General features: G+C 55.0%; 13 protein-coding genes across 13 annotated transcripts; 9 read left to right on the plus strand and 4 right to left on the minus strand.

The window, feature by feature from the left end:
* Positions 1-2,024: 2,024 nt before the first annotated feature.
* On the minus strand, positions 2,025-3,124 carry LAESUDRAFT_368973 (uncharacterized protein). The gene has a single exon (XM_040902197.1). The coding sequence runs from the start codon at positions 2,657-2,659 to the stop codon at positions 2,066-2,068; it is 594 nt and encodes a 197-aa protein (XP_040761171.1). The 5' UTR covers positions 2,660-3,124; the 3' UTR covers positions 2,025-2,065.
* LAESUDRAFT_716247 (uncharacterized protein) lies at positions 2,996-6,055 on the plus strand (the record flags this gene model as incomplete). The annotated part of the gene is made up of 9 exons (XM_040907233.1): positions 2,996-3,078; positions 3,135-3,192; positions 3,252-3,319; positions 3,378-3,422; positions 3,478-4,739; positions 4,799-4,896; positions 4,951-5,055; positions 5,114-5,173; positions 5,225-6,055. The coding sequence occupies 9 exons, from the start codon at positions 2,996-2,998 to the stop codon at positions 6,053-6,055; spliced, it is 2,610 nt and encodes an 869-aa protein (XP_040761172.1).
* Positions 6,056-6,524: 469 nt separating this feature from the next.
* Positions 6,525-8,191, minus strand: LAESUDRAFT_704750 (uncharacterized protein; the record flags this gene model as incomplete). Its single annotated transcript, XM_040906560.1, has 6 exons — positions 6,525-7,038; positions 7,089-7,199; positions 7,259-7,628; positions 7,677-7,852; positions 7,908-8,020; positions 8,072-8,191. The coding sequence occupies 6 exons, from the start codon at positions 8,189-8,191 to the stop codon at positions 6,804-6,806; spliced, it is 1,125 nt and encodes a 374-aa protein (XP_040761173.1). The 3' UTR covers positions 6,525-6,803.
* Positions 8,192-8,361: 170 nt separating this feature from the next.
* On the plus strand, positions 8,362-8,580 carry LAESUDRAFT_659924 (uncharacterized protein; the record flags this gene model as incomplete). Its single annotated transcript, XM_040904837.1, has 1 exon — positions 8,362-8,580. A coding segment is annotated over one exon (219 nt), but the record flags the coding sequence as incomplete, so codon positions are not given.
* LAESUDRAFT_729241 (UMP-CMP kinase) lies at positions 8,386-9,863 on the plus strand. The gene is made up of 5 exons (XM_040909603.1): positions 8,386-8,775; positions 8,840-8,896; positions 8,951-9,319; positions 9,386-9,450; positions 9,518-9,863. The coding sequence occupies exons 1-5, from the start codon at positions 8,577-8,579 to the stop codon at positions 9,614-9,616; spliced, it is 789 nt and encodes a 262-aa protein (XP_040761175.1). The 5' UTR covers positions 8,386-8,576; the 3' UTR covers positions 9,617-9,863.
* A 779-nt stretch (positions 9,864-10,642) lies between these two features.
* On the plus strand, positions 10,643-12,160 carry LAESUDRAFT_716250 (uncharacterized protein; the record flags this gene model as incomplete). The annotated part of the gene is made up of 3 exons (XM_040907234.1): positions 10,643-10,811; positions 10,964-11,197; positions 11,259-12,160. The coding sequence occupies 3 exons, from the start codon at positions 10,643-10,645 to the stop codon at positions 12,158-12,160; spliced, it is 1,305 nt and encodes a 434-aa protein (XP_040761176.1).
* A 2,759-nt stretch (positions 12,161-14,919) lies between these two features.
* Positions 14,920-16,153, plus strand: LAESUDRAFT_729242 (uncharacterized protein). The gene is made up of 2 exons (XM_040909604.1): positions 14,920-15,858; positions 15,913-16,153. The coding sequence occupies exon 1, from the start codon at positions 14,935-14,937 to the stop codon at positions 15,853-15,855; it is 921 nt and encodes a 306-aa protein (XP_040761177.1). The 5' UTR covers positions 14,920-14,934; the 3' UTR covers positions 15,856-15,858; positions 15,913-16,153.
* LAESUDRAFT_683965 (uncharacterized protein) lies at positions 15,796-16,688 on the minus strand. The gene is made up of 2 exons (XM_040905841.1): positions 16,276-16,688; positions 15,796-16,214 (listed from the first exon to the last, which is right to left on the minus strand). Exons 1-2 carry the CDS (start codon positions 16,622-16,624, stop codon positions 16,195-16,197), a joined length of 369 nt encoding a protein of 122 aa, XP_040761178.1. The 5' UTR covers positions 16,625-16,688; the 3' UTR covers positions 15,796-16,194.
* Positions 16,689-17,577: 889 nt separating this feature from the next.
* On the minus strand, positions 17,578-18,327 carry LAESUDRAFT_683967 (uncharacterized protein; the record flags this gene model as incomplete). Its single annotated transcript, XM_040905842.1, has 2 exons — positions 18,256-18,327; positions 17,578-18,189 (listed from the first exon to the last, which is right to left on the minus strand). A coding segment is annotated over exon 2 (510 nt), but the record flags the coding sequence as incomplete, so codon positions are not given.
* Positions 18,328-20,641: 2,314 nt separating this feature from the next.
* LAESUDRAFT_729243 (uncharacterized protein) lies at positions 20,642-22,277 on the plus strand. Its single transcript, XM_040909605.1, has 2 exons — positions 20,642-21,892; positions 21,943-22,277. The coding sequence occupies exons 1-2, from the start codon at positions 20,816-20,818 to the stop codon at positions 22,072-22,074; spliced, it is 1,209 nt and encodes a 402-aa protein (XP_040761180.1). The 5' UTR covers positions 20,642-20,815; the 3' UTR covers positions 22,075-22,277.
* A 539-nt stretch (positions 22,278-22,816) lies between these two features.
* LAESUDRAFT_659897 (carbon-nitrogen hydrolase) lies at positions 22,817-24,280 on the plus strand (the record flags this gene model as incomplete). The annotated part of the gene is made up of 10 exons (XM_040904833.1): positions 22,817-22,901; positions 22,976-23,052; positions 23,105-23,264; positions 23,324-23,395; positions 23,464-23,534; positions 23,603-23,805; positions 23,865-23,934; positions 23,990-24,018; positions 24,078-24,133; positions 24,189-24,280. The coding sequence occupies 10 exons, from the start codon at positions 22,817-22,819 to the stop codon at positions 24,278-24,280; spliced, it is 915 nt and encodes a 304-aa protein (XP_040761181.1).
* A 291-nt stretch (positions 24,281-24,571) lies between these two features.
* Positions 24,572-26,085, plus strand: LAESUDRAFT_738297 (uncharacterized protein; the record flags this gene model as incomplete). Its single annotated transcript, XM_040910877.1, has 6 exons — positions 24,572-24,585; positions 24,679-24,750; positions 24,804-24,866; positions 24,922-25,021; positions 25,077-25,737; positions 25,790-26,085. The coding sequence occupies 6 exons, from the start codon at positions 24,572-24,574 to the stop codon at positions 26,083-26,085; spliced, it is 1,206 nt and encodes a 401-aa protein (XP_040761182.1).
* Positions 26,086-26,507: 422 nt separating this feature from the next.
* On the plus strand, positions 26,508-27,608 carry LAESUDRAFT_729248 (signal transducer). The gene is made up of 4 exons (XM_040909606.1): positions 26,508-26,778; positions 26,840-26,895; positions 26,958-27,155; positions 27,224-27,608. Exons 1-4 carry the CDS (start codon positions 26,703-26,705, stop codon positions 27,512-27,514), a joined length of 621 nt encoding a protein of 206 aa, XP_040761183.1. The 5' UTR covers positions 26,508-26,702; the 3' UTR covers positions 27,515-27,608.
* Positions 27,609-27,612: the final 4 nt, after the last annotated feature.

A 27,612-nucleotide genomic window follows, 5' to 3' on the forward strand; every position in this document is an offset into this window, starting at 1 on the left:
CTCGTGCTGACTTGATACATGATGGCCGGTGGCAGCGATGCAAATTTGACGTTGAAAGTTCCCATGTGAGTTTCGTTTGCACGGAGTCGTCCACCACCGTACTGGTTTCTCGTACGAAGCCTGTATGACGACCTAGATGCAACAGAAGAAACAGTTGACTGCAGTTATTATACAGCAAACGAAGCGCAAAGTCCAAGTTACTAATCCTACCAGGTCCCGGCTTTCGTCGTGAAACTCGTTGGAGTTTGATATGCAAGTTTTTTTTAAGAAACAATTAAGCTCGTACTTCCTCTTCGTGACAACCTCAATGCTATTGAAAGCTCTTCGTTGTAACTCCAACATAGCAAACGGAGTGTGGAACTTAAAGAGCTATCTACCGCCTTCAGCATCCCCTGTACTGGAAGAATCTCCAGGTCCTTGCACCAGCGCGGTCCGTCCTGTTTCACTCGGACGCGCTGTCACTTTGCCACTGGACGAAGCATTCGTTGTGGTCTTGACAGATCGTAAGGAACGGTCCTCAACAGTATCTTGTTGCGAATCAACGAAAAACGCAAGCTTGGTCGCCGGCGTCCCGGCAGAAAGGTTAGAATACACGCCCTTGTTGTTTTGCTTCGCACCGCCTTGTCGTACTGTTCCTTGCTTCTCGGACGAAGCCCTCATCGGAACTTTGACGCAACAGATGTAACGCGGTCGTCTAACTATAAGTTTGACTCTGCACAAAGGTTTGATGGCCGGCCCACCTCCACTCTCCCTACATGCACCTCGCGCCACTGGAACTGGAAGCGCACATCGCTCCGCGGGCCGCTGGAGGAGGAACAGACGCTGAACATGACACCGATTTTGGCGCGCCTACCACCAGGCCAGCGCGTGCCACCAACTTGACGCGAGCTCGACATCCCGACGGACACTTCTAGGCCTCCCTACCATCCTCCAAATTCACATTAACACCCGACACGCGCTTCTTTTCCGAGGCCGGCGTGCCCTTCCCTCCGCCACAATGCCCCTCCCCGCGTTATTCAGCCACCTACCACCAGCCTGTCCCTTCCACACTGCTCATAGCAAAAACTCAATCGGACGCTTGACGTGGTGGCCGCCTGTCACAGGTGACCGTGTTTCATACATATCGATATAGATCAAGCGCCGGGACCGATGCCCGATCGCTGCTTCCGATGGCGATGGCGATGGCTGTAGAAGGCAGATGACTACACCGACACGGACACGCGCAAGGAGGATTAAATTAGACCGTTAACAATTCAATTTGCTTGATTCGCTGTATGCAGAGTGTATATTTTGGGCGTTCCGAAGGTGCGTGTACATTCGGCGTTTTGAGCGAACGTATGCGCGTGATGGCCGTGGCTGGCCATTGTTCGTCGCGCCGTCGTCCGGGATAGACGCGTGTGCATGGTCCTGCAGCGTCTTCTGAGTGAGTCAACCATCCATGGTTCGCGGTGTCGCTTGTATCTTTGTTGCAAAGTCGGTGCTGACGAACTTCGTTCAGGGAAGATATGATGTCTGCGATATGGCGGATTAGATCATTCTGGGCTGTCGACTCGAGTGCGTGGAATAAGCTTCCCAGTGGCTCGACAAGGCAGATGATGGACATGGCTCAATCACGGTAGAATCGTGCAGCGTGCAGTCGTTCTATTCGAACTTTGTCCACCCTTGATGCTTCTTTCGCCGAGCAATGTCCTCCTTGCCCGTCCATTCGCGCGCTCGAGGCCCTGTTGCCCGCGCTGGCTTGGCTGTGCCGTGCAGTCGCCATGGTTGGTCTTGGGAGCTCATAAGCGGTGGAGATTGACCGGGCGTACCGCTGGATGGGACTACCGGCGTCTCTGTGTGGGATCTAGAATCCTTATCTGTGTGACGCGAACACAGTCAATCAGGGCACATTGCCGCTGCGAGGCTCGTGCGCGCGTTACGTATGGCGACGTTTCCCAGCGACAGCAGATATTTTCGCATGCACTGCTACCTGAACGACCGTAAAATGCGGCGGCGGAGACGCGATTCATTTGCATTCCGACGGTGGCCAGGCCGGATCCGCCCATATTGGCTAGCGTCACTGCAATTATACCGGATCGGTCTGTCTGGGGCCATGCCAAATGCGGGTACGACGGGTTGTCAGTGCGCTGCAAATCCCACCTGCGTCAACGTCAGCGCGGCTGCGATATATGGATGTGTGTCGCACGACATTGCGCGCCCTGCACTCAGGCCGGCGACCGCAGGGAAGACACCGGGAGCCGCCGGCAGTTGTTCGCCCGCGCAAACCGTGGGAAAACACGCGTAAGGTTTGATAGGATGCGGTTGGTTTTGAAGTCCGGACGGCGGACGCCAATCTGCCGGATGCAGCCGGGCTCCTGAATGCTTCCCGACTCCGGGGTCGCCGCAGCCAAGCTGCCCTTCGCCAGCCAATCCCCGCACTGCCAAGGTCGCCGGGAAGGGCACGTGAGAGCGGTGCCCAGGGGCCCCCATCGGTGAGGGCTCCCATTGGACCGCATAGGGACATCGTGGAGGTCGCGGATGTGCAGGCGGTGTGACGGGGGATGTGTCGGTAGGCGTCGAGAGGAGCGTGGAGGGGACGCGAGCAGTGGCTGAGATCGGCGATATATGTCAGGTGGGAGTCGCGGGTGGCATGAGGCGGAAGAGAAGCGAGCGTCGCCATCGACGGAGGCGAAGTAGCCGGCCTTGCTGCCTCATTCGGCCGCGTTGCCCGGAGAGTAGCCTATGCTAATAGCCGGCCGGCGTCCGGATATCCCCTTCCTCTTTGTATACAACCGCGTCCTTTCTGCCCTCCCATCATCCGCCTCCCCTCTCTTCCCCCCTCATCTCTTTCCCTCCCGCAACCGCATATAATCCCTTCTCGTCGTCTGCACCGCCTCCGCTCTCTTCCTCGACGTTGATTTTCAACGTGCAAAGCGCAAATTCTCCCCACAGCCAACGCACGGTTTCTATCCTCTATCGCCGGCTCACTTGATTACCGTGCTCGGTCTTCATCCTCATGGACCAGCCTTTAGCCCTTCAACAGCAGCAGCAGCAGCCTCATGATGAACAGCCCGCCCCATTTGCGGAGGATAAGGCTCCGTACGTCCACCTCTCGCTCACCGGTCTTCATTCGCTCATTCTCACTGCCGGCTCAGCGCCAAGCCGCCTATCGTAAGAGGCGCCCGAGCCTGCACTGTCTGCAGAGCTGCAAAGGTCAGACACCCGCATACTATATGTATGCATGCCCATTGATGTGCTCTATCTGCTCAAAGATGAAGTGTGTCGGTGCCGACGACGGAAATAACATTCCCTGCCAGCGCTGCAAGCGATCGGGTGCAGAGTAAAGCGTCCTCCCCTCGCTGTACCTATCGCTCGCTTACCTTTTATCTATCCGCTAGATGTATTTTCGAGAAGCATCGTCGCGGTCGTAAGCCCGGTTCGAGGTTAGTCATGCGCTGCATTAGTCGACATCATATTCAACGGGTCGGCTTCATTCAGACTGTCAGAAGCGTCAAAGATGCTGCGTCGTCTCGAGAAAGGCCTTAACAACGCGAAGCAAAAGCACCCTGTCAACAATAGCCTGACGTTGCCCCCTTTGGGTCCTCCCCGTGCTGGAGGGAGCCGCTATCGTCCAGATGAGGAAGCCGGGCCGAGCGGCTCTCACTTTGCTAGCAACGAATTGCCACCGCTTAACCTTCCGCCGCACCTGCAAGAGCGCTACCCCCGTTCCCACGATGCGTCCGACTCTGAGATGGACGAGGACGGCGAGGTGGACGACGAGAACGGGATGTATCCTGCGCGGCTGATTAAACAGAACGCCCGGCACTCTTCCTTCTTCAAAACCATTCTTAACCCTGAGCAGGTTGACGTTCCTGTGTCGCGCTCGGCAGGTAGCTCGGAGCGGGCGTTCTCTCAAAATCCCCAGTCGCCTTCTTTCCCTTCGCACCAGGCGCCGACCTCTGTCAACTCATTGTTTGGTAGTAACTCCCCTCTGAAGGACCCTGTCGAGGCTGGACTCATTGACCTGAAGAAAGTCGAGCATCTCTGGGACATGTTCTACATTCGTCTCAATCCCTTCATTAACCTCTTTGATCCTGCCCTACATTCGGTCGAGTACGTCCGCCAACGTAGCCCCTTTCTCTTCACCGCACTTGTGATGGCTTGTTGCAAGTTTTTCCAGCCCGAACTGTACCAATCGGTACTCCGGCTTGCACATGACTTCGCTATACGCGCGTTCGCGGAGAACTGGAAAAGCGTCGAGGTGGTGCAGGCATTCGCATGCATGACGTACTGGAAGGAGCCCGACGATACTCGGACATGGACGTACATCGGATATGCATGCCGGATGGCGGTCGAGCTCGGGCTGAATCGCTACGTCGGAAAGCGCGCGGTGGGTGAGGCGGAGCCGCAGATGCGCGAGCGGCGGAATCGCGAGCGCACGTACCTCGTGCTGTTCGTGCATGATCGCAGCCTGAGCATGCAGACGGGGAAGCACTGGATGCTGCCTGCGGAAGACCTGCTCGTCTCGCACGCGAGCACGTGGCACGAGGAGGGCGGAATACCGATGCGCCAGGAGGACGTGGTCGTCGCGGCGTTCACGGAGCTACGGCGTATTGCAGCGGAGACGACGGATGTGTTCAATATGCACCAGGGCGGACGGGGCCCGAACAATCAGGATTGCAATTATGAGATGTTATTGAGAAACTGCAACCAGAAGCTGAATGGATGGCTGTCGAATTGGTGGCAAGAGATGGAAAGAGGTGAGCGGTAGTCAGAATTGGTGTGCATATAGTGACTGATTTTCCCCTTCCCGTGGTAGCGCGCGGATCGTCATTCCATTTTAGCTTTATGCAGTTTTTCCAGTTGCATGTCAGGTTGTTCCTCAACACGTTCGGGATCAACTCGCCCAGTAATCAGGTATGCCACATCGTGTCTAAGATCGGGCAAGCACTCATGAATTTGGGTTTGTAGGGCTCGGGCTCGCCCATCAACGTGCAGGCGTTGCACATGTGCTACACGAGCGCGATGGACAACCTGAGGATTATGGCGGACGACTTTGCCAAGCTGCAGATGCTTGTATGTTCCGTAATCCTTCCCAGATTTACGTAATATTCTAAGAGGAACTTGGTTGTAGCGCTACGGCCAGGATTCCACCACTGTTATGACTGCATACTCTGCCGTTGTTCTCATGAAGGTACGTTGCGTGTGTAGCAGCGCATGCAATCAGGCTGACAGTAGCATGTAGTTGCTCCGAGGCCCGAATCGCCTTGATGAGCTTAAAGAAGGCGCCGTGCAGGAGATTCACAACATGATCATGAAGACGGCCAAGGCGTACCAGGACGCAGCGCACCTCTCGCCTGCCTCCTCTTCCGCAGCGTATCACGCGCGGTTCCTGCAGTCGCTCGTGGAGAACGATCTGCACAAGATGCGGCAGCGGGAGCTTCAGCAGCAGCGGGTGGAGTTGAAGCACGACACGGCGTCACCGTACCCATCGCGTACGCAGCTGCCACACTCGCCGGTGAACACGAACGGGCACGCGCCACAGGGATACGGCCACCAGCAGCAAGTATACGCGCCGTCGGTAATGCAGGGCGGGCAAGTGGGGCATAGCAACGGATTCCACACACCGTCGTCGAGCGTGACGATGTCGGTGTCTCCGATCGGTTCGTATCAGCACTCGAATGGATATGTGAACCCGCATACTCGGGAGGCCGAGTATGCGGGTACCATGGTGGACGGGCAGCGAAACGATGCCATGTGCAACTATAGCCTGTCTGGGATCTCGACGACGTACAGCCAGTATCTCGCGCAGCCGCTTAACCAACAAAACGATATGTGCATGCGGAACGTGCTGGAGGATCTGGGCTTCGGCGAGGGTTCGGAGTCGGTGTATACGAGCGGGGGATACCAAGCGGGCGTGGTGGGCCAGACGGGCGCGATGCCGCCTGCGCAGACCGGGTATAGCGTGGTGAGCTACCGCGAGAGCGAGAATGGGTACGCGACGCACCAGCCGGCGCAACACTATGCGTACTCGATGATGGGTCCGTACCAGACATCGGCGTGTGGCGGGCGGTGAGCGTGACGTTGCACCTGGCATGTGGGTGTCTCTTGTCCGAGTCGTCTTTTCTTTTGCAATATCAAGGTACTCTTTTCTCTGGTTGGCGGTGCGTTCTTGTGCAAACAATGTCTTGATCATGTCGCCTGCAAGTATTTCTTTCTATACGACTAGGCTTCTTTGTCGTGCATCGTGTCGTGTCTTTTCTTGTTGCTTCGTCCGTGTACCAGTGGTAATGACACTCTCTGTGTACTTATGTCTAGTTCGTAGTCCTCTTTTCTATATAATATAATATGAGCTAGAAGTTGATCCATCATGCTTCTCCGCGCAGGTCGTCCGTCGATGCGATTTCGGTTGAGTGCATTGACGTTGAGTAGCCGATCCCACGACGCCGCGCTGACTGCACACATCGGTCTGTCAGGTTGCCAAAGGCGTGCTCCCGCAGCCGGCGATTAATTTTTTTATATTGAATGCAGGGGCGTCCGGATGCGTGCTGTTGTGGATTTTTTTGAGCCTGAGATGAACGCCGGCGGCATGGACGATTATAGACGGAGGCGATCGACGATCGGTGGGATGCGGCTGGGTGATGGCGAGTTATGCACTTTCTGCCGGATTCCTGTCTCGTACACGGTCTCCAGAGTGCAGTTCGAAATTACAGTCCGGTAGGAAAGCCAAGAACAACGATATATGAGGATGATGAGACAGGATATACACACAGCAATATATGCAGCACGCTCGTCGATCGTTCTGAGAAACCTCCTACTAGGGCCTATGACTCAACACCGATATAAAATATGATCACCTCGCGCCCAACCGCCGCGGCGATCCTAGGCACACCATGGCTCATGATAAAGTCGAACGAGCGCACGGTCCAGGGGCGCGCCGCGAGCGGGAAGGCCACGGGGGCCGCGCTGACGTACGAGGTGTTGTGGATGTTGATCACCGCGCCTCTCGCTGGCGAGATGGCCGAGATGGCGAAGTATTCTGGGTGCGTCGGACACCATCTGAGTGCGCTTCGTGAGATGAGGAAGGATGAGAGGGGGTGAAGGCGTACCTGAATAGGTGGCCGCCTTCGGGGAAGCTCACCCCGGCGAGTCGCGGCTTGCCGCCCTGGGTGATCCCGAGATCCCAGAGGGAGAACCTCGAGCCAAAGAGCGCACCAACACTACAAATGCCACCGTCAGCGTCAGCATGCAGGTACGCAGCGTCGCGCCGTCCACTCACATGTCGGGCGAGTCCCATCGCCACGCGGCGCTCCCGTGGAAGGCTTTGCGAGTATCCGCGAGGGTGCGGGGATCGAGCAACTCGACGACGCTGCCGTTCCGCCACTCGTCCTCTTGGTCCTCTGGAGAGGCCTCCCAGTCGGTCAGGTACACGTTCCCGCGACAGTCCGCGATGAGCAGCTCCGTGCTCGCGGTCGGATGTGCGCTGATGGATGTGAGTCGGTGCTTGAAGGTGATTACGATGGCCGTCGGGATGGCACGGTTATTTTCATCAGTCATGACGACCTCTTGGTAGAGTGACTTGTCCTCTGCCCTCTTGGAGACGGAAGGTCGATCAGGGTAGAGGTCCCAGATCATGAGGTTTTTGTCATCTAAGCGGTTGATGAGCGTGAGAGACTGTCTGTGGACGACACGCGTACCAGAGACGGTGGCTACGTATCGCGTGCTATACTCTTTGAGGCCTCCGCAGAAGGTGATGTCGTTGATTTTGCCGTGGTGGCCGCTCAGACCTCCGCCGAACACGAAGACGTGCTCCCCATTGGTCGACGTTTTAGTCAACAGGAAAAGCGAGTACTCCTCTCCCGCTGCTACCAGTCTACGTGATGGCGAGATAAGCGCGACGTCCATAGCCACGCGCAAGAAACACGCACTCGAACACCCATTCAGTGTTTGCGGATGGCGAGACGGTGTTTGGAGACCACGCGAGCCCGGTGACACGTGTCCCGACTTCGAACGTAGCGACAGAGTGACAAGACGTCGCTGTCTGTCTGGGTAAATTCAGCGCGCGAAGGATACACGAAGCGAGGCGGCGTACGATTAGGAGGACTTCCACGGTGTGGGTGCCGCCGATGGCGATCAGGTCGACGCCGTCTTCGAAGTAGCATGCACGGACGGCGTGCACTTCTGAGCTGTGCGTGTGACTCATGTCGTTCATCGCCACGAGGGGGGGCTGAAGTTGAGGAAACAAGAAGATGAGAGGAACAAGACAAGTGAACGCGTTCTAAATGTCGCGCACACTTTCAGACGCGGACACGTGCTGATGTTTGCACATATTAGCATGGGCGTTGCCATCCACCCAGCAAACACTCCCCTTTTCGTCTCTCTCCGATGCCGAACAAGGCTCCCAATCCGCTGTACTTTGTCGGGATCTCGCTCGCATCCTTTGGCGCGTTTTACTACTTGGTAAAGTACAGAGCGGCCACGTACCCCGCGTCGAGGCAGCCCAGGCAGCACGACAGCCCGCTCATACCCCCGCGTCACGTCGGCAGGGACGACGATCCAACCGCCTCTGAACCCCGCGCGAAACCATCGACATCGTCATGACAGGCGTGTTCGAGAAGATCTCCGAGGCGCTGCATATCAAAAAGCATCCCCAGGAGCATGAGCAGAAGGAGGAGTCTGCAGAGGCACAGTCGCCAGCACACGCGGATGCTACCGCGTCTGCTTCTGTAATCACTTCGCCCGTTTTTGATAAGAGCAAGATCACTGTAGTTTTTGTGTTGGGAGGCCCTGGAGCGGGTGAGGTCCGCTTCAGTGTACCTGCGCACGCTCGTCGCTAAATTTCTACTCGCCATCGCACCAGGCAAAGGCACGCAATGTGCGAACCTCGTGCAGGACTTTGGGTTCTGCCACCTCTCCGGTGGGTCCTCATCTCTCTCTCAGCCTCGCCGCTCATCCCTTACCAATCACGCAGCTGGCGATCTCCTGCGCGCCGAGCAGAACCGCGCGGGCTCCGAGTACGGCGAGATGATACGCAACTGCATCAAGGAGGGCCAGATCGTCCCGATGGAAGTGACCATCAAGCTGCTCGAGAACGCGATGCGCGCGGCGCTTGCGGAGGAGCGCGCCGGGGAAGGCTGGGCGGAGGGCCGCGGCCGCTTCCTGATCGACGGGTTTCCGCGCAAGATGGACCAGGCGCTCAAGTTTGACGAGGAGGTGTGCGAGTCGTCGCTTGTGATGTTCTTCACGACGACGGAGGACGAGATGCTCAAGCGGCTTCTTGAGCGCGCAAAGACGAGCGGCCGTGAGGATGACAATGAGGAGAGTATCCGGAAGCGCTTCCGTAAGTTTGCTTTCCTGTTAGATCGGTTGGAAGTCTGTTGAGTGCGTTGTCTGTGTGGGATTTTAGGTGTGTACAAGGAGCAGACGATGCCTGTCGTTGAGCATTACAATGAGCAGCACAAGGTCGTCACGGTGCGTGTTTCGTGTTCCCTCAATGTGGTCCTCTCGCCATTAATGCTCACGTGCTGTCATTCCTTAGATCGATGCGAGCGCAAGCATCGAAGAAGTGCACGAGAAGGCAAAGACGGTCGTCGAGGAGCTCTTCAAAGGAGAGATTGCTCGCAACGTCACTGCTTGACCTGTTCCTTCGTGATGCATTGTTGTTCGTAGATTGGTTATCGAGTTGCCATATACCACGGAGATGTAGTTGATACTCACATATACAGAGACATTTCGCAGCGAAGCATGTTCGAAAGCCTCAAGTGAACGTCAGACTGGTGATGCATGATGTCCAGAAACGCCTCCTTTTTTGAGATCGGTCGCCCGTACGAGAACAGAAGGAAGATACAGAGAAGTAAACAAATATTTGTAACAGCTGCAAAGGGAAGGACAAGCACAGTAGTATTCTGAAGATATTACAACGTGCTTTTGCGGATGAGAGCAGTCACTCCTTTTTTTGCGCCTTGCATAGATTTTTTGTGGCCTCCTGCCGTCAATGAGCGTATGAATGAGCAAAGATAACGATACTCACCCACTGGCAGACCCGCTTTTCAGCGAAGCTTCTGGTTGCATCCATTGCACACCTTCAGGACCTTCAGACTCCCAAGGCTATACACAACACGCGCCGCTCGCTGTACGGTCCCTCTTCTCCGCCTTGCGCTCCGGCATGAGCATCACGACCTGGCGGTGATCGCAATCTGTGTGGATTTATCCGACTACGTCGCGCGTTAGGCATGGTACGATTGACCGACTGGATTCTCGAAGCTCGATGCGAAGTAGTAGATGTCCCGTCCAAGCATCTCTCGCCTTGCTTGTCATGAGACGTAGAACATCAAGCAGAACATCGGACTTGGCGGCTGGGTCATCTCTGAAGATCATTCAGTGCGGCTGGGACGATGAGAGTTCCGTGTTCAACGCTGAGATGAACGCCGCCGCAGAGGCAATGCAGTTCGAAAAGTTTGGCCACTATTGACATCAGGTGACCGCGTTGTGGAGACGCGTCAGGACTCTCGCCACCGTAGCCAATGGACACGCGCGCAAATGTTCGAACTTGTTTTTCCCTCCGTATATAGTCGCATCGTTCGCCGCTCTGGTTGGCCTCTGTCTCAGCTCGTCCATGCGCTTTTTCCTATGACGCCCAACCACGAGCTCGGTCGAAATCGCAATGCTTGGGCCCGCGTCGAGCGCGACGTCCAACGAGAGCTGTCCTGCTAGGCAAGCTGGAGACACCCTATTCAAGACGATCAAGGTTTGGAAGGCAACGGCGGGTCAGCGTCGCTGGACAGCGCCGGCCTCGCTGTTCATGGCTGCGGCTGTCCGCCGGCTTGCACCAGGTGCGTGGCCCTTCATCTCGTTGCCCATTCAATTCCTGACACTTGCGGCGATGGCTCCCTGAAGCCGATGGCCAACGCCCTTCGTGCGCCCCTCAAGCACGCGTGTGTGTCGGGCGACACGAAGGGCCTAGACCGAGCTCTCGTCCCTCAAGGTTCACCCCCGGATGTGCTCGACGTTCCCGCTGTTCCCGCGGTCGCGTTTAGGTGGCTAGGTACTCAAGGCATCGTTGCCCTGCTCGAAGCTCGCCTGAATGTGGCCGACCACGAAGACCACCCGGACTATGCCCCAGTCCGCATTGGCGTCCGAGAGGAGCCAATCAGTAACGAGGATGCCCCAGTACTCATCCCCAGCTGCATTGTTGGTGATGCCCCAGTCCCCACCGAAGGTTCTATTGTCATCGTTCAGGACCTGTCAGCTGTCATCCATCGGCTGTCAGAATGCTCTAGATCCTACGGAGGATCCACCGGCGCTGCCGAAGAAGCCGGTCATTGTCAATCAGCCGGTGTCTCTCGCGTTCCAACATACCGCTGATCAACAGGTCCAAGTCAAGGAGCCAGTCGGTGCCCAGAATCTCCCGACCGTCATGCAGGACGAGGAGCAGCCTTCCCCTCTACAGCGACTTCTCCAGCGGCTTCGGGTTCATTTAGTCTGGTGCTTCCTGGATCGCTCGCTTCTCCTACTCTGGTCTCGTCTTCGTTTCGATCTGGTTCCGGGTCTTCGTTGGCTAGTACTGCTTTCTGCTCTTCTGGTCGCGAGCTTGCTCATCGACCACCTCTTCGCGCCGTTGATCAAGAAGCGTGATGATACTGATGAGCTCGCCGTGGTCGAAATGGTTGACGTGCCCGAGGACAAGGTCAAGAACAAGGGCAAGGGCTTTACCAATGAAAGTGTCATCCAGGAGTGCACATTGAACTCGGCATACCCTCCTAGCACTCGCAAGAAGCCTTCCAGTGCTGCTGCTCAGTCTGGTCCCAGGACATCGACACCTGCTCATTCTCACGGTGTCATCCGCGGTACTGGCTCCGGTATGCTTGTATCTTCTGCTGGTTCATCTGCTGGTTCTTCTGGATCTCGTAGCCTCGGTGCTCCGTCTTATACATCTGGTTCTCTGGTTGATTCTTCTGTCAATGTTGCCATGCCTCCTGCTCCCGCTTCTCGTGCGCCCATCAAGAAGGCTCTTCACAAGCTGGCACTGATGCCGGACGCGGCCGTTCAATGTCAGCCGCTCATCGCACAGTGTCGCAAGGCCAAGAAGCCGAAGAGGCGCAAGAAATCCTCGGGTGCCCAATGCCAACAGGAAGAACATCCCATCCGCTCTGGTTCACCTTCCTCCGTCATAATCGATTGAATCCCGTACTATGTCTTCGATCCTTATCTGAACTGGGATCGTCGCCGCCTCTGCCATTGTACGAGGCATGTGTGGTGAATGGCAAGGTGAAGAGATATTCGGAACTTGGCGACGGTGGAAAATGGTACCACTTCTGGAGTACACCGCACGATTTGTGATGAATTGCGCATTGCGCGCGTGGTCGCTGCATTCGCTCAAGGTACATTCTCGCGTCCTGCAAGTGTTGCTTAGTGCTGATGTCCGATGTCAATTAGATCATTTCTTGTCTGCAAGTCTCGTAACAATGATCTCCCCTTCTGCAAGTCTCGCGTCTCGTCATAAATCATTAAACCGTTGCCAGCACCTGTGTTTACGATTGCAGAACGGAGCCAAGCAGACCGCACTAACTGTGGCTGCAGTACGAACAGGCAGACTTCGACGCTCCACTATCCGAATCCCTATTCAGCACAATAAACGACATCCATACAGTCTCAGCCGCTCAAAAGAGCCGTAGCCAACCCCGTGGGCCGCAGAGCTGCGAACCCAGTCCCGCGCGCTCGCTGCCGAGTTGCTCGACCGCGCGGCTGTGTTCGCTGCTCTGCATGGTCGTCGGAGGCTCTTCTGCGCGTCTGGGAGGATGTATGGGTGTCGTTTTTGTTGGATGTGGATTTGGATGGTGGGGCGCCGGCGTTCGGTTGCTCGTACTGCAGCCACAGTTAGTGTGGCTTGCTTGTCTTGGTTACGTTGTTGTGATCACAGACTGTTCTGGTTGTTTCGGTTTCTCTTTCTGTCTTCTTGATAGCAATTACAGACCGTGTGGCTTGCGTACGTGGTCGTGTATATATACCCAGCAGTGTACCCGCAATACATGTGGTGTGGCAAAGTCATTCTTCAGAGCGCACACAGGCCTTTCGCACCATCTTCGCGATACGGCTGCAGGGTGAAATGACGTGCTCGGTGTCTTTCTCCGGGGCCTCTACGCTGAGTAAGTTCGTTGCGAATGCGAATTTACCGGGATGTGCTACGGATGTGGCGGCACCGATATTAGTGTTGCTTGTCTCCATCTGTACTCATCACATCGCTGTGCACATTTAAAATAGCGACATGTGCGTAGAACGATGCATGGTGAGCGCAATAGATATCATACAAGCTTGAGTGAGAATGACACATGCGACCATCCCGAGAGCATCCACATATTGACCAGTTCACTGAAACATACACGGCCCCGCGTTCATCAAGTCTGTGATAATTGTTGACAGTTCGCACCAGACTGGGCTAGCTGTAGGGTAATGCACGTATACCGAGGGGCAAACCGATGCCCCCCCCTGTATAATATCTGCTTACATATACATAAGACACTATGCGCACGGACCACCCGGCGCCTCCCATTTAGCCCAACCCGCGGGCTAATATCCCAGCGGTGTGGCGTAGCTCGCCAGAATCCAACAATAATATCAATCAACTTTATGTATATCAATAGCGGGGTGTCACCAGCCCCTCGCGAGCTCTCGCTCAGCCTCAGTCGACACTGTGTCGTGCTCCTCCGAGCAGGAATGCATCGACCTGTAATTATATATATGGCATGAGTTTCGTCCACGCAGAGGCATCCACCTCATCCATGACACCATCGTCGATGACATGGACAACTCAATCGAGCTGTCTGCAGTCTTGAGAGCCCTACCATTAATTGAAAGTTGAATGGCGCGTGGTCAGCGTGAACAGCGACTCCCGCGCCTTCGATTCTTCACGACAAGTATACTTTCCAATTGCTGAACGATGGTACACCTACCCTTCGTGGGAAAGAAGGTGAAGCGAATGGTCTGCGTACTTGATGCATTCCGATTGTCTTCCCAATTTTGACGCTGTTGAAGATCTTACGGTTGCCGTCACTGGTGATATAAGACCATACACCACCCAGCGAGGAGGCGTTAGAACTCAGGATCTAAAACAGTACTGGCTCTAGCCTGAAGGTCGAGGTGAAATCGGCCTCGAAGAAGGACTCCAATATTTCATCTGCCAGCATCACCATACGAAAGCTGTGGAGAAGTCGGTGACAGATTTCAAGCAAATTGGGAAAGCGCTACGTGGCGAGATTCATGTACGGTTGATTCGAGTCAATTTACGGTGTTTCGCCGTAAGGATTGGCACCCTCTGGACAGGGAAGTAGAACATCGCCAAAGAGTCAGTATTCAGCGAAAATGAAGGCAGTAGCATATCAGTACGGGGTGAAGAAAAGTTTTATTCGCCCTCTCTTTTCACCGCGTAGACGTTGCTCTATTGAACCGATGCTCATGCAGCCCGAGCGATGAGCGCTGAGCGCGGGGCCTCCGGATCAGAATCGATTCTTATGCAATCTGAGTTACTATTAGTACAATGCGCTAACATTAATCACTTTTGCCTCCTTAAATGGCTCAAGGCCAGTCGTAGGCAAAGGGTCAGCTAGCACTAGTAGAAAAGCGGCATGCAAGCGAACAGGAGTAGGTGAAATCGAAATCGAGTCAAAAAACATCACGGTCAATCGACGTTCCTTTTATATACAACTTGAAGTAAATCTAGCCTGGATGCCCCGTTACTTGAAACCAGCGGGAAATATGACGGAGTATCCACATCCTCTCTGAATGAAAGTGATTTAGAGTAGCACGCCGGGTTGCAACGGAGAGGAAGGGAGATTCGCAAGCCACCCGCCACCGAGCGGCATAGACGCCCATGAACAAGTCGGTGACCGAGGTCCTGAACAAGTTCAACTAATTTGTTACTTGCCTGCCTTATGCTACTTGTCGCGCCGCCACCACACCATGTTGACAAGCCACATCAAACCTCTCTTCCCTCTAGAGTTTCCAGATGGCTATCCGCTGCAATGTTCTTCTGTTGGGAAGCCTTCTTCTGCTTTGCGCAGAAAGTTTTGGTTCTATGTCCACGAGTGGCTGTTGAAGCCACTTTCAGGCTGGTACGTTCGTCTTTGTGGCGTTCCTGCGGAGCCCGCCATATACCCACTTCCTTTCGGCCTCATCCTCAAGAGTCACCATCGCGTTCGTGAGCAGGAGGGCCTTGCCATGAACCTCGCACGCGCTATGGGTGTTCCTGCTCCCAGGTTTCTCTCATTCGGCTCTATTGACGATCCCAGTGTCTTCCCGTCCCTACTCATGACCCGAGTCCCTGGAATGGAGCTGGAATATCTGACCGACGACCAAGTTGACTTTGACGTGCTGAAAGATGACCTAATCAAGATCCTTACCTCCATGCGCAGCTTCGCTAGCCCATGGGGCGACGCCGTCTGTGGCGTAGATGGCGGACCTCTCACTGGACCTCTCATGCCCGCATCGCCGCTCCCTCCTTCAGCGAATGAAGCAGGGTTTCAGCAGGCTATCAGGGATGTAGCAGCCATGACCTTTACTAGCAAAGAGCAAATCTTCCAGCGTGCCGTCGTTGCCACCGAACGGTTTTTCTCCCTCCCTACTCATGCTATCGTCTTCACCCACGGTGATCTTAATCGCCACAACATCATGGTCGGCGTCGATGGTCACATCTCCGGTATCATTGATTGGGAGGCGGCTGGCTGGCTTCCAGATTACTGGGAGGTCAGCGTGATAGCCTTCTTGCCAGGTCGTACATGGGGCCAATTTATGCATAAAAAAGTCACTGCCGGTGTCTACGCGGCGGAAATCATGGGTCATAGTGAGATGTTCGGCCTCATCTCGGGTACATTACGCTGGTGATGAGTGAGTGCGTCTACATTCGTTCATGCAAGTCTGCTCACGAAGTGTGAGATGCAGCCGCCATCTTCTTACTAACGAGCTCAAAGTAACTTTCGTCACTTTGAGTTGGGATAGTCGTTCAGGTCTTTCATGTGCGTTCTCTTTTTATGGACCAGAACTACGGGTGGGCAAACCGAGCTGGATATGTTGTTACGCGGTTCCCCGTTGTCACCCTTGGAAGTTACTAGTTGAATGATTCATCATACGTATCGGATATCCAACGTCGCTATTCGCACGACATCGACTACAAGCGCCACACGCGCGTCGTTTACAATGTAGATCCGCTGATCCACTGCGACATCAGCCCAATGTGAGAACATCTTTGCACAGTCATGAGTGATCCGAAACTAAAAGGATTAAAAAAAACAAGAATTGTCACACCTCGAAAATCGCAAGTCTGAGCATCCTCAACGGGACGAGGCATTATCCCGGCGTGAGCGCTGCTGTGATGAACCGTAGCCCATTTCTCCGCCTCTTGTTCGAGTGCATCGACGTCGTGGCACTTGACAAAGCCTTGGTTGACAAGACCAGTTATGCAATGCATGGTCCACGTTCGGCACGTGAACGTGTCAAAAGGCGGGGGTGGCTCTGTCAAGGACACCTCGTCGACCCAGTCGAGTGCGTCTGTGCGCGCGGGGTCGCAGAATCCTATGCGGAGGGCGCCATCCAGAAGGAATGACTTCATAATGCCGCTGTTCGGTGCGCTGTCGCAGATCCACCCTTCGCCCATTTGCTTAACATTGAATTTGTAACCGCTGTTGGGAGCGCGGTGATGGTACAGTGCCCAGTGAAAGCCCTTGTCGATGTCGCGATCTCGGATGAAGAGCAGAAGGTAGATACCGCCGACTATCAGGCGTGAGTCAACAGCTGATTTGGTGGACATGATGAAAGGAAGATGGTGTGTCAATGGGCTGAGAAATGGACACTTTATATACTAGAACGTGGCGGTGGTGGTCCGATTTGGAGAACAAGCTCCTGATGTCGTGGCGCAGATGAAACGCACTTAATTGGGCAGCCTGGGCTGTGCTTCCATCAACTCGCCCAGAACCTTGCAACGCTCTCAGTGCACGCGGGCGTGCGGAGCGAGGCCCGCATGTGGCGCGGCAATAGAAACCGCCGTTTCTCCCTTGTGCAACGGGCGCATCTCAGAGGCGAGTGTGGCGAGCCACCAGAAGGTGCGCAACGAGCTGACGGGTCCCCTAGTTGTTCATAGTTAAGACAGCCTAGCATCGTAAGCAACCTTGAAGGTGGCCACTGCATCAGGCGCATAATCTTCGGTCTCCGTGCCAATGTCCCAGACCAAATGTCCATCCAAGTGAGTCGGCTTTTTAATGCAACCAGATTTCGTACAATGGAGCAATGCATAGTTTCCGCATGTTGCGAAGGAGTCAAGCACATACAGGTGATAGTTCAGTTCGTTACATATAGTTGTAATATCGGTTGTGCAGGTACAGTGAGAACTCATCCTCGTCCGATCATCCCCCTTCGACCTTCGCAAGCAATACAAGGCGGACCGCTATGTCAAGGGCCATTGAACCGCAATGCCAACAATGGCTAACCGAGGATTGACCACGTCGATGATGCATTTGATCGAACTGGACGTCACAGTATAGGTCTGTCTCCGGAGTCAGCTGCGTTTTATGAGCAAGGCAACTGGACAAAGGTCGCACCTTATCAGAACCTACACACCGTGGAATCCTCGATGACGCGCGGCTGTCTGTTGTTATGGCTGTCGGCATGATGTTTTTCACTCCAAATTTGAACCTCGTTCTCCAATGCCTGGATATCTGAGCATTTGACGTAGCCTCTCGCGATGAGTATGCCAACGATGTGCATAGCCCACGTGCGGCAGTCAAGCACATCACGCCCAGGTGGCACCTGGTTCAACGGAACGCTCTGCACAATATCGGCTACCTCTTTGGAGCTACTAGGGCTGCAGTAACCTATTCGTTTGAGTCCCACAAGAAGGTGAGATCTCATAACGCCGGTGGTGGTTCCGTGGTCGGCCAACCAACCAGGACCCATGTTCGTGACATGGTACTTGGTACCCGACGAAGGAGATGTGTGGTGGTACAATCCCCAGTGAAACCCGCCCTCAACGCTGGTGGTGCGTATGAAAGTGATGATGTAAATGCCTCCAACGACGAATCGCGTGTCGATGACAGGAGCTGTGCCGGCTGGGGTTGGTGCCATGATGAGGGTTTGTATTGGACTCTGTGGCGCTGATTTGCAGTGGGAATCAACTGGTAGCAGTGGGAATGGGGAGTGTCTGACAGAAGGCGGCTGTATTTATGGCTTACAGATGGGGGGGGGCCTATTGTTGACTCATTCGTCCGCACTGAGTTCGGTGTGTTCACCTACCTTCTGACTCACAGAAATTTCTCCATACCACGCGCAGTTACGCATCCATTGCAATCAAGAAGTGCGACGCCCACAATGAAGTCAACGAAACGGCGTGATCAGGGAGTCACTTTTCGATGCTTGTTGGTGATGTCGGATGGACCTATTGATGCAATATGGTTGTTTTCGCAAGACCTCTCCTAGTACCGCAGCACATCAGCAAATGGAACATCAAACTCGCACACTGAGAGTCAAATACTAGGAGCGCCACAAGTACGCCCGATGGGATCTAGATGGGATCAGGGAGAAGCCAGCGGGGCGTCGACTGCATCGTTCGGCATGTCTCGGCATTTCCATACTCGGTTCAAAGGGCGTACTATACAGGTCTATACGAATTGAGAGGCGTATTTGGAAGCAGACCTAGTATATATCTTCTGTCCTCCCCTTCCCCAAAGTCTGCCTTGAGGAGGCAACTTGTTCCTGAACCTTATCGATATCGATCGTCAACCGGCCACGTCAGGAAAATCAAATATGATTGTCACCACCAACAAAAACAGTAAGTCTGAAAAATTCTCTAAACCTCCTTGTTTTGGATCTTTCTCTATGATCATGCAATATTCGGCAGTCGATGGGAGCTTAAGAATGCAGATAGCAGATCTCATGCACGACAGACATCATGGAGGACAGCCTTGGATATTTGGTCGTGCGACCATTATGTAGCAGATGACTTGCATGCATCCGATGCAGCACACGGAAGAGTCGCCGAAGAGTCATCAATAGATAACCAATCTAAAATTTTATCGCGCCGCTGACTTGGGCCTTGAGGCCTTGAGGCGTCTCGAGCGGACATGAACATCACTTGGCGGCTCGGAAGTTTCTCTCACGACCTTGAGGACTCGAGCTGCGTCCGTTGTACCCGCCCTTCCGAACATGAGGTCGTATGCGTGTGTGCTAGGTGCTACAGTCAAAGTGTGGTGGTTCACGTTGACAGCTGTGCGTCTGTTGACTTTCTAGAATGATGTATTCCGACTTCCTTCAAGACTGCACGTTCCAAGTCAAACCTCTGTAACACCGTGGGTTCTCCATCGCAGTTCCCTTACTTACAGCGCACTTATGCCAGCGCCACAGGGAACTAACTCATTGTTCTGTCCGACTCCTTATCATCCAGTGTTCCCGAGATTCTGTTTTTCAATCTGCGATGCCCAAAGTCGGATCTCCGGCCCTATTGGATGCCGTCGCCTTGTGCACAATGACGAAGGAAGACTGAGATTTCTGACTGACTGGCATAGCTTTGGCCCAGGTTCAAGAGCTGGCCCGATGCATCTCTGATTCCGATGCTTCCATTCTGTTCTCTGTGAGAGCCTATTATCCCAATCTCTTTACCTGGGCAGTGCTACGCCTAAGTAAGTCCAATCGATGAGTTATGTACAATGACTCTGCGAGATCTGAGACTCTGTATATGCCCTGGATTAGACATGCCTATGAGACCACTAGAATAAAAGAAATAGAAGCACAAGTGGGCTATGAGAGAAAGAAGGGCGTGTTCAGTGGGTATATCCTATAGTGAGCCGAAGCCACCACACATCTCAGGCAGTCCATTACGCAAGGTACGTTGCCAAGACGCGCGGTGTGAGGGGATCGACGGACAACTTGTCCTTCCTTCGCTTCCACGGTAGTAGGTAGGATATTGCCAGGCAGTCGGACATCTCCGCCTATATATCAAGAAAACGTGGCGTGTCTGCATTATAACCACACGTGTGCAAGATGGACGATATGGAGCACAATGGAGCTCGCTAGAAAAGCCCATAGGCGGGGTTTAATCATGCCTTTCACTGACTCGGGATCCAGCCGTCCCCAAGACCGTCGTTTGTCGTGAGTCGGGAGGCGGTCTGCTCCTTGCAATATTAGGTCCAAAGACAATGGCGTTCGAGCGGACCCCCTAGCGGAATTCAACATCAGCATCCTAGCAGCAGGCACGCAGCGAATGTTATAGATTATAGATGTTCTGCACGCTCTGAATCTGATAATACGAGGTCAATATGGCCCACTCGCTACACCTACAGCAGCCAGGGATTGCGCCGTTGCCAGTCGACACCTATAGCAGTCAGTGCTTCGGACGTAGGGCCCGTCACGGTGAAGCTGAACCTCGCGCGTGCCAATACAGTCTGATTGCGACAGCTCCTTCCTCCAGTGACAATAATCTCACTTCCCTGGTTAGCTTAAAGTATTCGACTGTCGATGGGAGCTTGTGAAAGCAGATCTCATGGAGGACGTTCTTGAATATTTGGTCGTGCGGCCAGCTATAGCCGATGACGGATTTCGCCGAAGAGTTATCAATACGTAGATAACCAATCTAAGATTTGATCGCACCTCTGGTTTGCGATCTCGGTGGCGCGGGAGCAATCTTTATTCTCACCGCCACTCACACTCAGGCGGCCACATTGGGTCTGAAGCTGAGAAAGCGTCTGACGCTCTCCTCCTAGAACAGCATCAACTCCTACAAGCATCATCTATTCGATAGATTTTGGAGCTACCACTACTAGCTCCAGCTAATTAGATCAGCTTACAGACACACCTCGCGATGCGCGTACTTGCCATCTGCAATCCTGTGTGCGGCGATGCCTCTGCTGTCCAATTCTATGAGACACACGTCGCACCTCTACTGAAAGAGGCCACCGTCGAACTGGATGCCCCGGTGCTCACAACAACGCACGACGGCCATGCAGGACAATTCGTCACGCAGTATACCGAGTCTGTCGAGGGTCCCTTCACCGTGATCCTCGCTAGCGGGGACGGCACTCTGCACGAGATCGTGCAAACGCTCACGAACACCCCGCCCAAGGGCGTGCGTGCATCCGCCCCTCCAGCCAGGCTTTCCTTCGTCCTGCTACCCTGCGGAACCGCCAACGCGCTCTACTCCTCGCTCTTCCCACCACAGAGCGAGGAAGACGCCACGAGCACCGACTACAAGCTGAGCTCTCTCCGCGCATTCCTCGCCTCGGGCACAACCGTCCCGCTCACCCTCGCCCTCACCACCCTCTCCCCTCCCCCCCGCTCGCACAATCCCCCACGCACCGCCGTCTCCGCCGTCGTCGCCTCCACCTCCCTACACGCCTCCATCCTGCACGACGCCGAGGCCCTCCGCGCCTCCGTCCCAGGGCTCGAGCGCTTCAAGCGCGCCGCGGCGCAGAACCTCGCGCGCTGGTACTCCGCCTCCGTCACGCTCTTCCCCGCGCAGGCCACCGGGCGCGTCGAGCTCTGGGACCCCGCCGCGCGCAGGTTCGCACCGCACCCGCAGAGCACCGAGTCCGACCCGCTCGTCGATCTCTCCGGTCCGTTCGCGTACTTCCTCTCCACGGCGAATGTCGACCGCCTCGAGCCTGCGTTCCGTATCACGCCGCATGCGCGCGATGTCCCGCCGAAGGGCCCCGCGCTGGACGTCGTCGTGCTCCGCCCGGAGCGCGATCCTAGTGTGGAGATGGACTCGCGGGAGGTCCGTGAGGCGTTTGCGGAGAAGGCGAAGGCTGTTTTGGGCGGTGCGTATGAGGATGGCGCGCATACGGTGCTGAGGTATGCGGAGGATGGGTGTGTTCTTACTGAAGGAGATGGACCGCTCGTCGTTGAGTATTTCCGCTGTGGCGGGTGGGAATGGGAGCCGGTGAGTGGGATTGATATTGTGAGTGTGACGATCGCTGATGCGTGCCGTAGGATGACATCGATGACCGCGCACATCTTGTGTGCGCCGACGGTGAGGTCTTCACGATAGATAAGGGCGGAAGGGCGACCTGCGCCGCTGTGATACCGGTAGACGACAAGTCTGGTTTTGCCGTGTTTGTGTGATATCTGCGTAGACTCTCGGACTGTGGTGGCTCATATCTCGAAGAATGGTAAGGGAGGAATGATAGAGCACGGAAGTCGACACTTATGTACAATCATTACGGATCGCATGTCATGTTGCACTGTTTAGCGACTCTCTTACAGTCGCATGTCAGTCTTCGGCCAGAGATGATGATTTGCAACGATGCAGTGCCTTGACTCTCGTGCGATTTTCTGGTACATGAAGGTATGTAGGGAGCACGTTACAGCGGGACTAGGAGCCGTCTGCTGCCGGTCATTTAATCACACAGAACGTGCCGAACGCCGAACGATAGATCGCGAGACATACTGCATAATTACTAGTATATGTTGAATGGACAATACTGACTGACTCGCGACTCCTTGACTTTCGTTGTCGAATGCCAATTTTATCCTCGAATGCACAGTAGAAATTTTGATGAGCGGGAAGCAATATTAGGACCGCAAAATAAATAGATGGTCATATAAGCAGAAAAGTATACGACAATGTTGCTTACTGACGACATCACTTCTAAGGGCTCCGTGACGTTCAGCGAACCGTTGAACTTCAACTATTATCTTATCGATCAATCAACGGCATGGCTGATCTGATCTTCGATCACATCTAATCTTTTGAGCGCCTCCTGACCTCCATATCTCTTGCTGCATGCTTCGGCTCTATCGTGTCCTGCCTCCGCTGCGCTCAGCCTCTCTGCTCTGCACACTCGCTCACTTTCGCTCAATGTCAATGTCGCTCACAAGCCCTCCGCCTGCATTCAAGCCATTCACGCTCGCGCTTGTACAGCTCGGGCAGGTCGGCGCGGATAAGGCTGGTGCGCCTTTCACACGCTGTACCCATCTCCATGGGCGGCGATCTGAACGCGGACATGTACCTTTGTCCCTGTAGCGAATTTGAAGCATGCAAGAGACATGGTCTTGAAGGCTGCGAGCGCGAAGCCCAAGCCGGACGTGGTCGTCCTGCCTGTAAGTAGTAGCACTCTTGCCCGCCTGCGTAGCGCTTCAAATCCCCCTTCAGGAATGCTTCAACTCGCCGTATGGACATGTACACTTCCCCGTCTACGCCGAGCCTATTGGCTTTACTCCAGGCCAGGCATACGACATCGCGTCCTCGCCCTCCGAGTCTGTCCGCACACTCTCTGAGGTGGCACGAGAAACCGGCGTATGGCTCATTGGCGGTAAGCCGTCCATCGGAGGCATCTGGTGAGCTGATCGAGAATCGCGGACTTGCTCGCAGGCTCGATTCCCGAACGCTCCGCGGCGGACGGAGGGAAGGTGTTCAATACGGCTACCGTGTACTCGCCTGCAGGTTGCTCCGTTGCCATGCTCAATGCTCACGAAGTGCACTGAGACCTGAATATTGAACGGTATGGGCAGGCGAGCTGGTGGCGATGCATCGCAAGGTCCATCTGTTCGACATTGATATTCCAGGAAAGATCACCTTCAAAGTGCGTCGAATCTCCCTCCTTAATCCGGAAACCTCTCTCATTATGCTGACCGGTAATGTGAATTGAAGGAAAGCGAGACGCTTACGGGCGGGACGACCATTAATGCCTTTGACACGCCCTTTGCACGCATCGGGCTTGGAATATGCTATGACGTGCGCTTCCCGGAGCTTGCGATGATCAGCGCACGGCGAGGCTGCCAGGTCCTCATTTATCCCGGCGCGTTCAACCTTACCACAGGACCTCTGCACTGGGAGCTACTTCAACGTGCACGGTAGGTGTACTACAGGAGAAAGATCCGAGATCGTATGAGTGACATCTCCTCGTCTCTAGTGCCGTCGACAACCAGGTCTATTTTGCGATGTGTAGCCCGGCAAGAGATATGACCGCGGGATACCATGCTGTGAGAACCGTACCTCATTCATTAGTTAGCGCCTCATCGATCGAATCGTATTCAGTGGGGTCACTCGCTGGTCGTCGACCCGATGTAAGCCTCACCTCTTCCTGACTTGGGCGGTCTCCGCTGACCTCGATTTCCCTCCACAGGGGCCAGGTCATTGCAGAGACAGAACACGACGAAGACATCGTCTATGCACGCATCGGTGCGTTTGTTTCGGCCTTTTTGCTCCCTCCGTGGTAACTCAGAGAGAACCGCAGACCCTAAGACGTTCGAAGAGGCGCGCGGGGGCATTCCGGTAACGACACAGCGGCGCTTCGACGTATATCCGGATGTGAGCAAGGGGTTCTGAAGGGTGTATCGAACCTGTACATATATCACATATATCAAAGCTGTGTAGTAGTAGTAGTACGAGTAGGTGGTGTACCCATACAAAGGCGGGCGGTGAACAAGCGCTGGACATTTTGCGGGCGTCTATCACCTCAAGGAGGCCGAGGGTTCGAGCAAATTCCATCCTTTTCCATCGCATTCCGTACGCGTTCGCCTTATTTCCTTCGCCTCTCCGCTTCCTGGCACCGTCTCCCTCGCACATTGCACCGTCCTCCTCCCGTCTTTCAACGTCGGCGACACATCCTTCGCGGCCATGGTGAAAGAAACGTGAGTACATGCACCCCGTGTCATAGGCTCTTCGCTGGCAGACTGGACCGTGACTAACTGGGAGACGGGCACGTCGCACGCCACATCTTACAGGAAATACTACGATCTCCTCGAGGTTTCTCCAGATGCGTCGGAATCCGACCTCAAGAAGGCGTACCGCAAAAAGTGAGCTTGTTTTCTCTAGAACGACTCGTCTACAGCGCTAATTGCACGCAAAGAGCGCTACGATTGCATCCAGATAAGGGCGGTGACCCGGAGCTGTTCAAAGAGGTTACACATGCGTAAGTTGCTTCTGCACGGTGTAAGTGGGTCTTGGTGTTCATTGCTTACTACCAGATACGAAGTCCTGTCGGACTCAGAAAAGCGATCCATTTATGATGCACGAGGAGAGGCTGGTTTGTCAGAGTCTGGTGGTATGGGCGGCATGGATCCTCAGGTGCATTTCCGCTCATTCGATCACATACACCGCACACGTCCTTACGCACTTCCAGGACCTCTTCAGCCAACTATTCGGTGGAGGCGGTTTCTTCGGTGGAGGCGGTGGTCCTTCACGCGGCGGTGGGCCGCGCAAGACAAAAGACCTCGTCCACCGCGTGCATGTCACGCTCGAGGACCTTTACAAGGGCAAGACAACCAAGCTCGCTCTTACCCGTAACATCATCTGCACCAAATGCAGTGGCAAGGGTGGCAAGGAGGGTGCCGTGCAGACGTGTTCGAGCTGCCACGGCCAGGGTGTGAAGGTCACCCTGCGCCAGATGGGCCCGATGATCCAGCAGATCCAGAGCGCGTGCGACGCCTGTGGCGGTACGGGTGAGATCATCAACGCCAAGGATCGTTGCAAGACGTGTAACGGCAAGAAAGTCATTACGGAAAAGAAGATGCTCGAGGTCCACATTGACAAAGGTATGAAGGGCGGCCAGCAAATCAACTTCCGCGGAGAGAGCGACCAGGCGCCCGGTGTGACGCCAGGAGATGTCATCATTGTCATTGAGGAGAAGCCTCACGAGCGGTTCAGGCGGCAGGACGACGACCTGATTATTGATCAGGAGATTGACCTGCTGTCAGCGTTGGGGGGCGGCCATTTCGCCATCAAACACCTAGACGACCGTGCGCTCATCGTTAACATCCGGCCTGGTGAGGTCATCAAGCCTGGTAAGTTTTCGCTGTCAGATTTTAGCAAATTTATTTTGTTGACTCTCCGCAGAGGACGTCAAGGTGATCGCTGGCCAAGGGATGCCCTCGTACCGGCATCACGAGCCAGGCGACCTCTTCATCCACTTTGCGGTCAAGTTCCCCGAGCGGATCGAGCCCGAGTCGATCCCGATGCTCGAGCGCGCGCTCCCGCCGCGCCCGCCGCTGGACAAGTTCCCGAAGAGCTACATAGTCGAGGAGGTCGAGCTCGCGGATGCAGACGTGCGACAACGCGCTCGCGCGTCCGGGGCGGAGCCGATGGATGAGGACGAGGATGGCCCACCGCGCGTGCAGTGCGCGAACCAATGATCGTCCTTCCCATTTAGATTTTGCTTCTCCCTGTGTGGCTACGGCTCCCCTCGTATTCACTGTATTTGTGCTGTGTCGTTGTTCGCATCCGCTCACCTGCCCCGCAAGACATTTTCCGTACCGTACCTGGCACGCCTTAGTTGCATCCACGACTAGATTTCACTGTGACACTATACCGCTATTGAAATATAAAGAGGCATGGATTTACCCACGCGCTTACGTGCAGCCCCAGGTGGCCGCCGACACAGCATCACGGCGTTGCGACGAGCGGAGGCAACAGCGCAGTTTAATATCGCAACTCAAATTAACAGGCGTCCAGCGTTGACTCTGACTGGCTGGTGTAATGGGCGTCTAGCGCACGTGTGGCGTCCTGCCGGCGCGAGCACGTGAACGCAACACGCCCTCCCTCTCTGTGACCACCAACTGCTACTCGACGCCTGTCCGTCCAGACTCTCCGTCCGCACTGCCCTCGCGTCCCCCCGTCAATCCCTCGTCACCGTCGTCGACAGCGGTTATCATACCCCGCCACTCCGTGATTCACGCCTTGTGGGTCCGCCCAGTCACAGCGTCACGCTCACGCTCACATTTACGCTGCGATCCTTGCTGCAGCGCCCACCATGGCCTCGCCGTCACGACCAGACACGCCCCCGCGCCGACCGGACGTGAAGCGCAAACTCGTAGTTGTAGGTGATGGTACGCTGCACTGCAATCTCACGTCTCCGTGTCCCGCGCTGAAGCAGCGATCGCACAAAAGGTGGCTGTGGCAAGACATGTCTGCTGATCGTCTACGCAGAGAACCGCTTCCCCGAGGTAGATCGCTTGATTTCGCTGCTGCTCACGCGTTAGGACGTGCCACTCATGCGTACGCATAGGCGTATATACCAACCGTGTTCGAGAACTACGTGACAATGGTGCAGTTCGACGGCAAGCTCGTCGAGCTCGCGCTCTGGGATACAGCGGGGCAGGAGGAGTACGACCGGCTGCGACCGCTGAGCTACCCAGAGAGCAACGTCATCCTCATCGTTTTCTCCATCGACTTTCCCGTCAGTCTGCTAAACGTGCAAGATAAAGTACGTCTTTTTCCGTCTCCATGCCACTCGGCGTCGAACCCACCTAATCTGCGACCCTCCCGCCGCAGTGGTACCCAGAAGTCGCACACTTCTGTGAAGGAGTGCCCATAATCTTGGTCGGAACGAAGATCGACCTGAGGCGGGACGAGCAGACGAAGCGGATGCTGAGCGCTCAAGGACTGACACCCGTGACGACAGACCAGGGTGCGAGCGTCGCGCGCGAGATAGGCGCAAAATACATCGAATGCTCTGCAAAGCTGGGAACGGGTGTGCAGGAGGTTTTCACTCTCGCACTGAAGGAGAGCATGAGGGGCAAGTGGACAACCCTCGTGAAGCAGCGGCGGTGCGTAGTGACGTGATTACCCTCTGTGCACGATAGTTTTGGAATCTGGATGGATGGTCTCTCATGCGTCCCGCGCGCCGCTTTCCTATTGCTTTTAGTGGACTGTACATATAT

The sequence above is a fragment of the Laetiporus sulphureus genome (assembly GCF_001632365.1).
Source record: "Laetiporus sulphureus 93-53 unplaced genomic scaffold LAESUscaffold_40, whole genome shotgun sequence".
NCBI lineage: Eukaryota > Fungi > Basidiomycota > Agaricomycetes > Polyporales > Laetiporaceae > Laetiporus > Laetiporus sulphureus.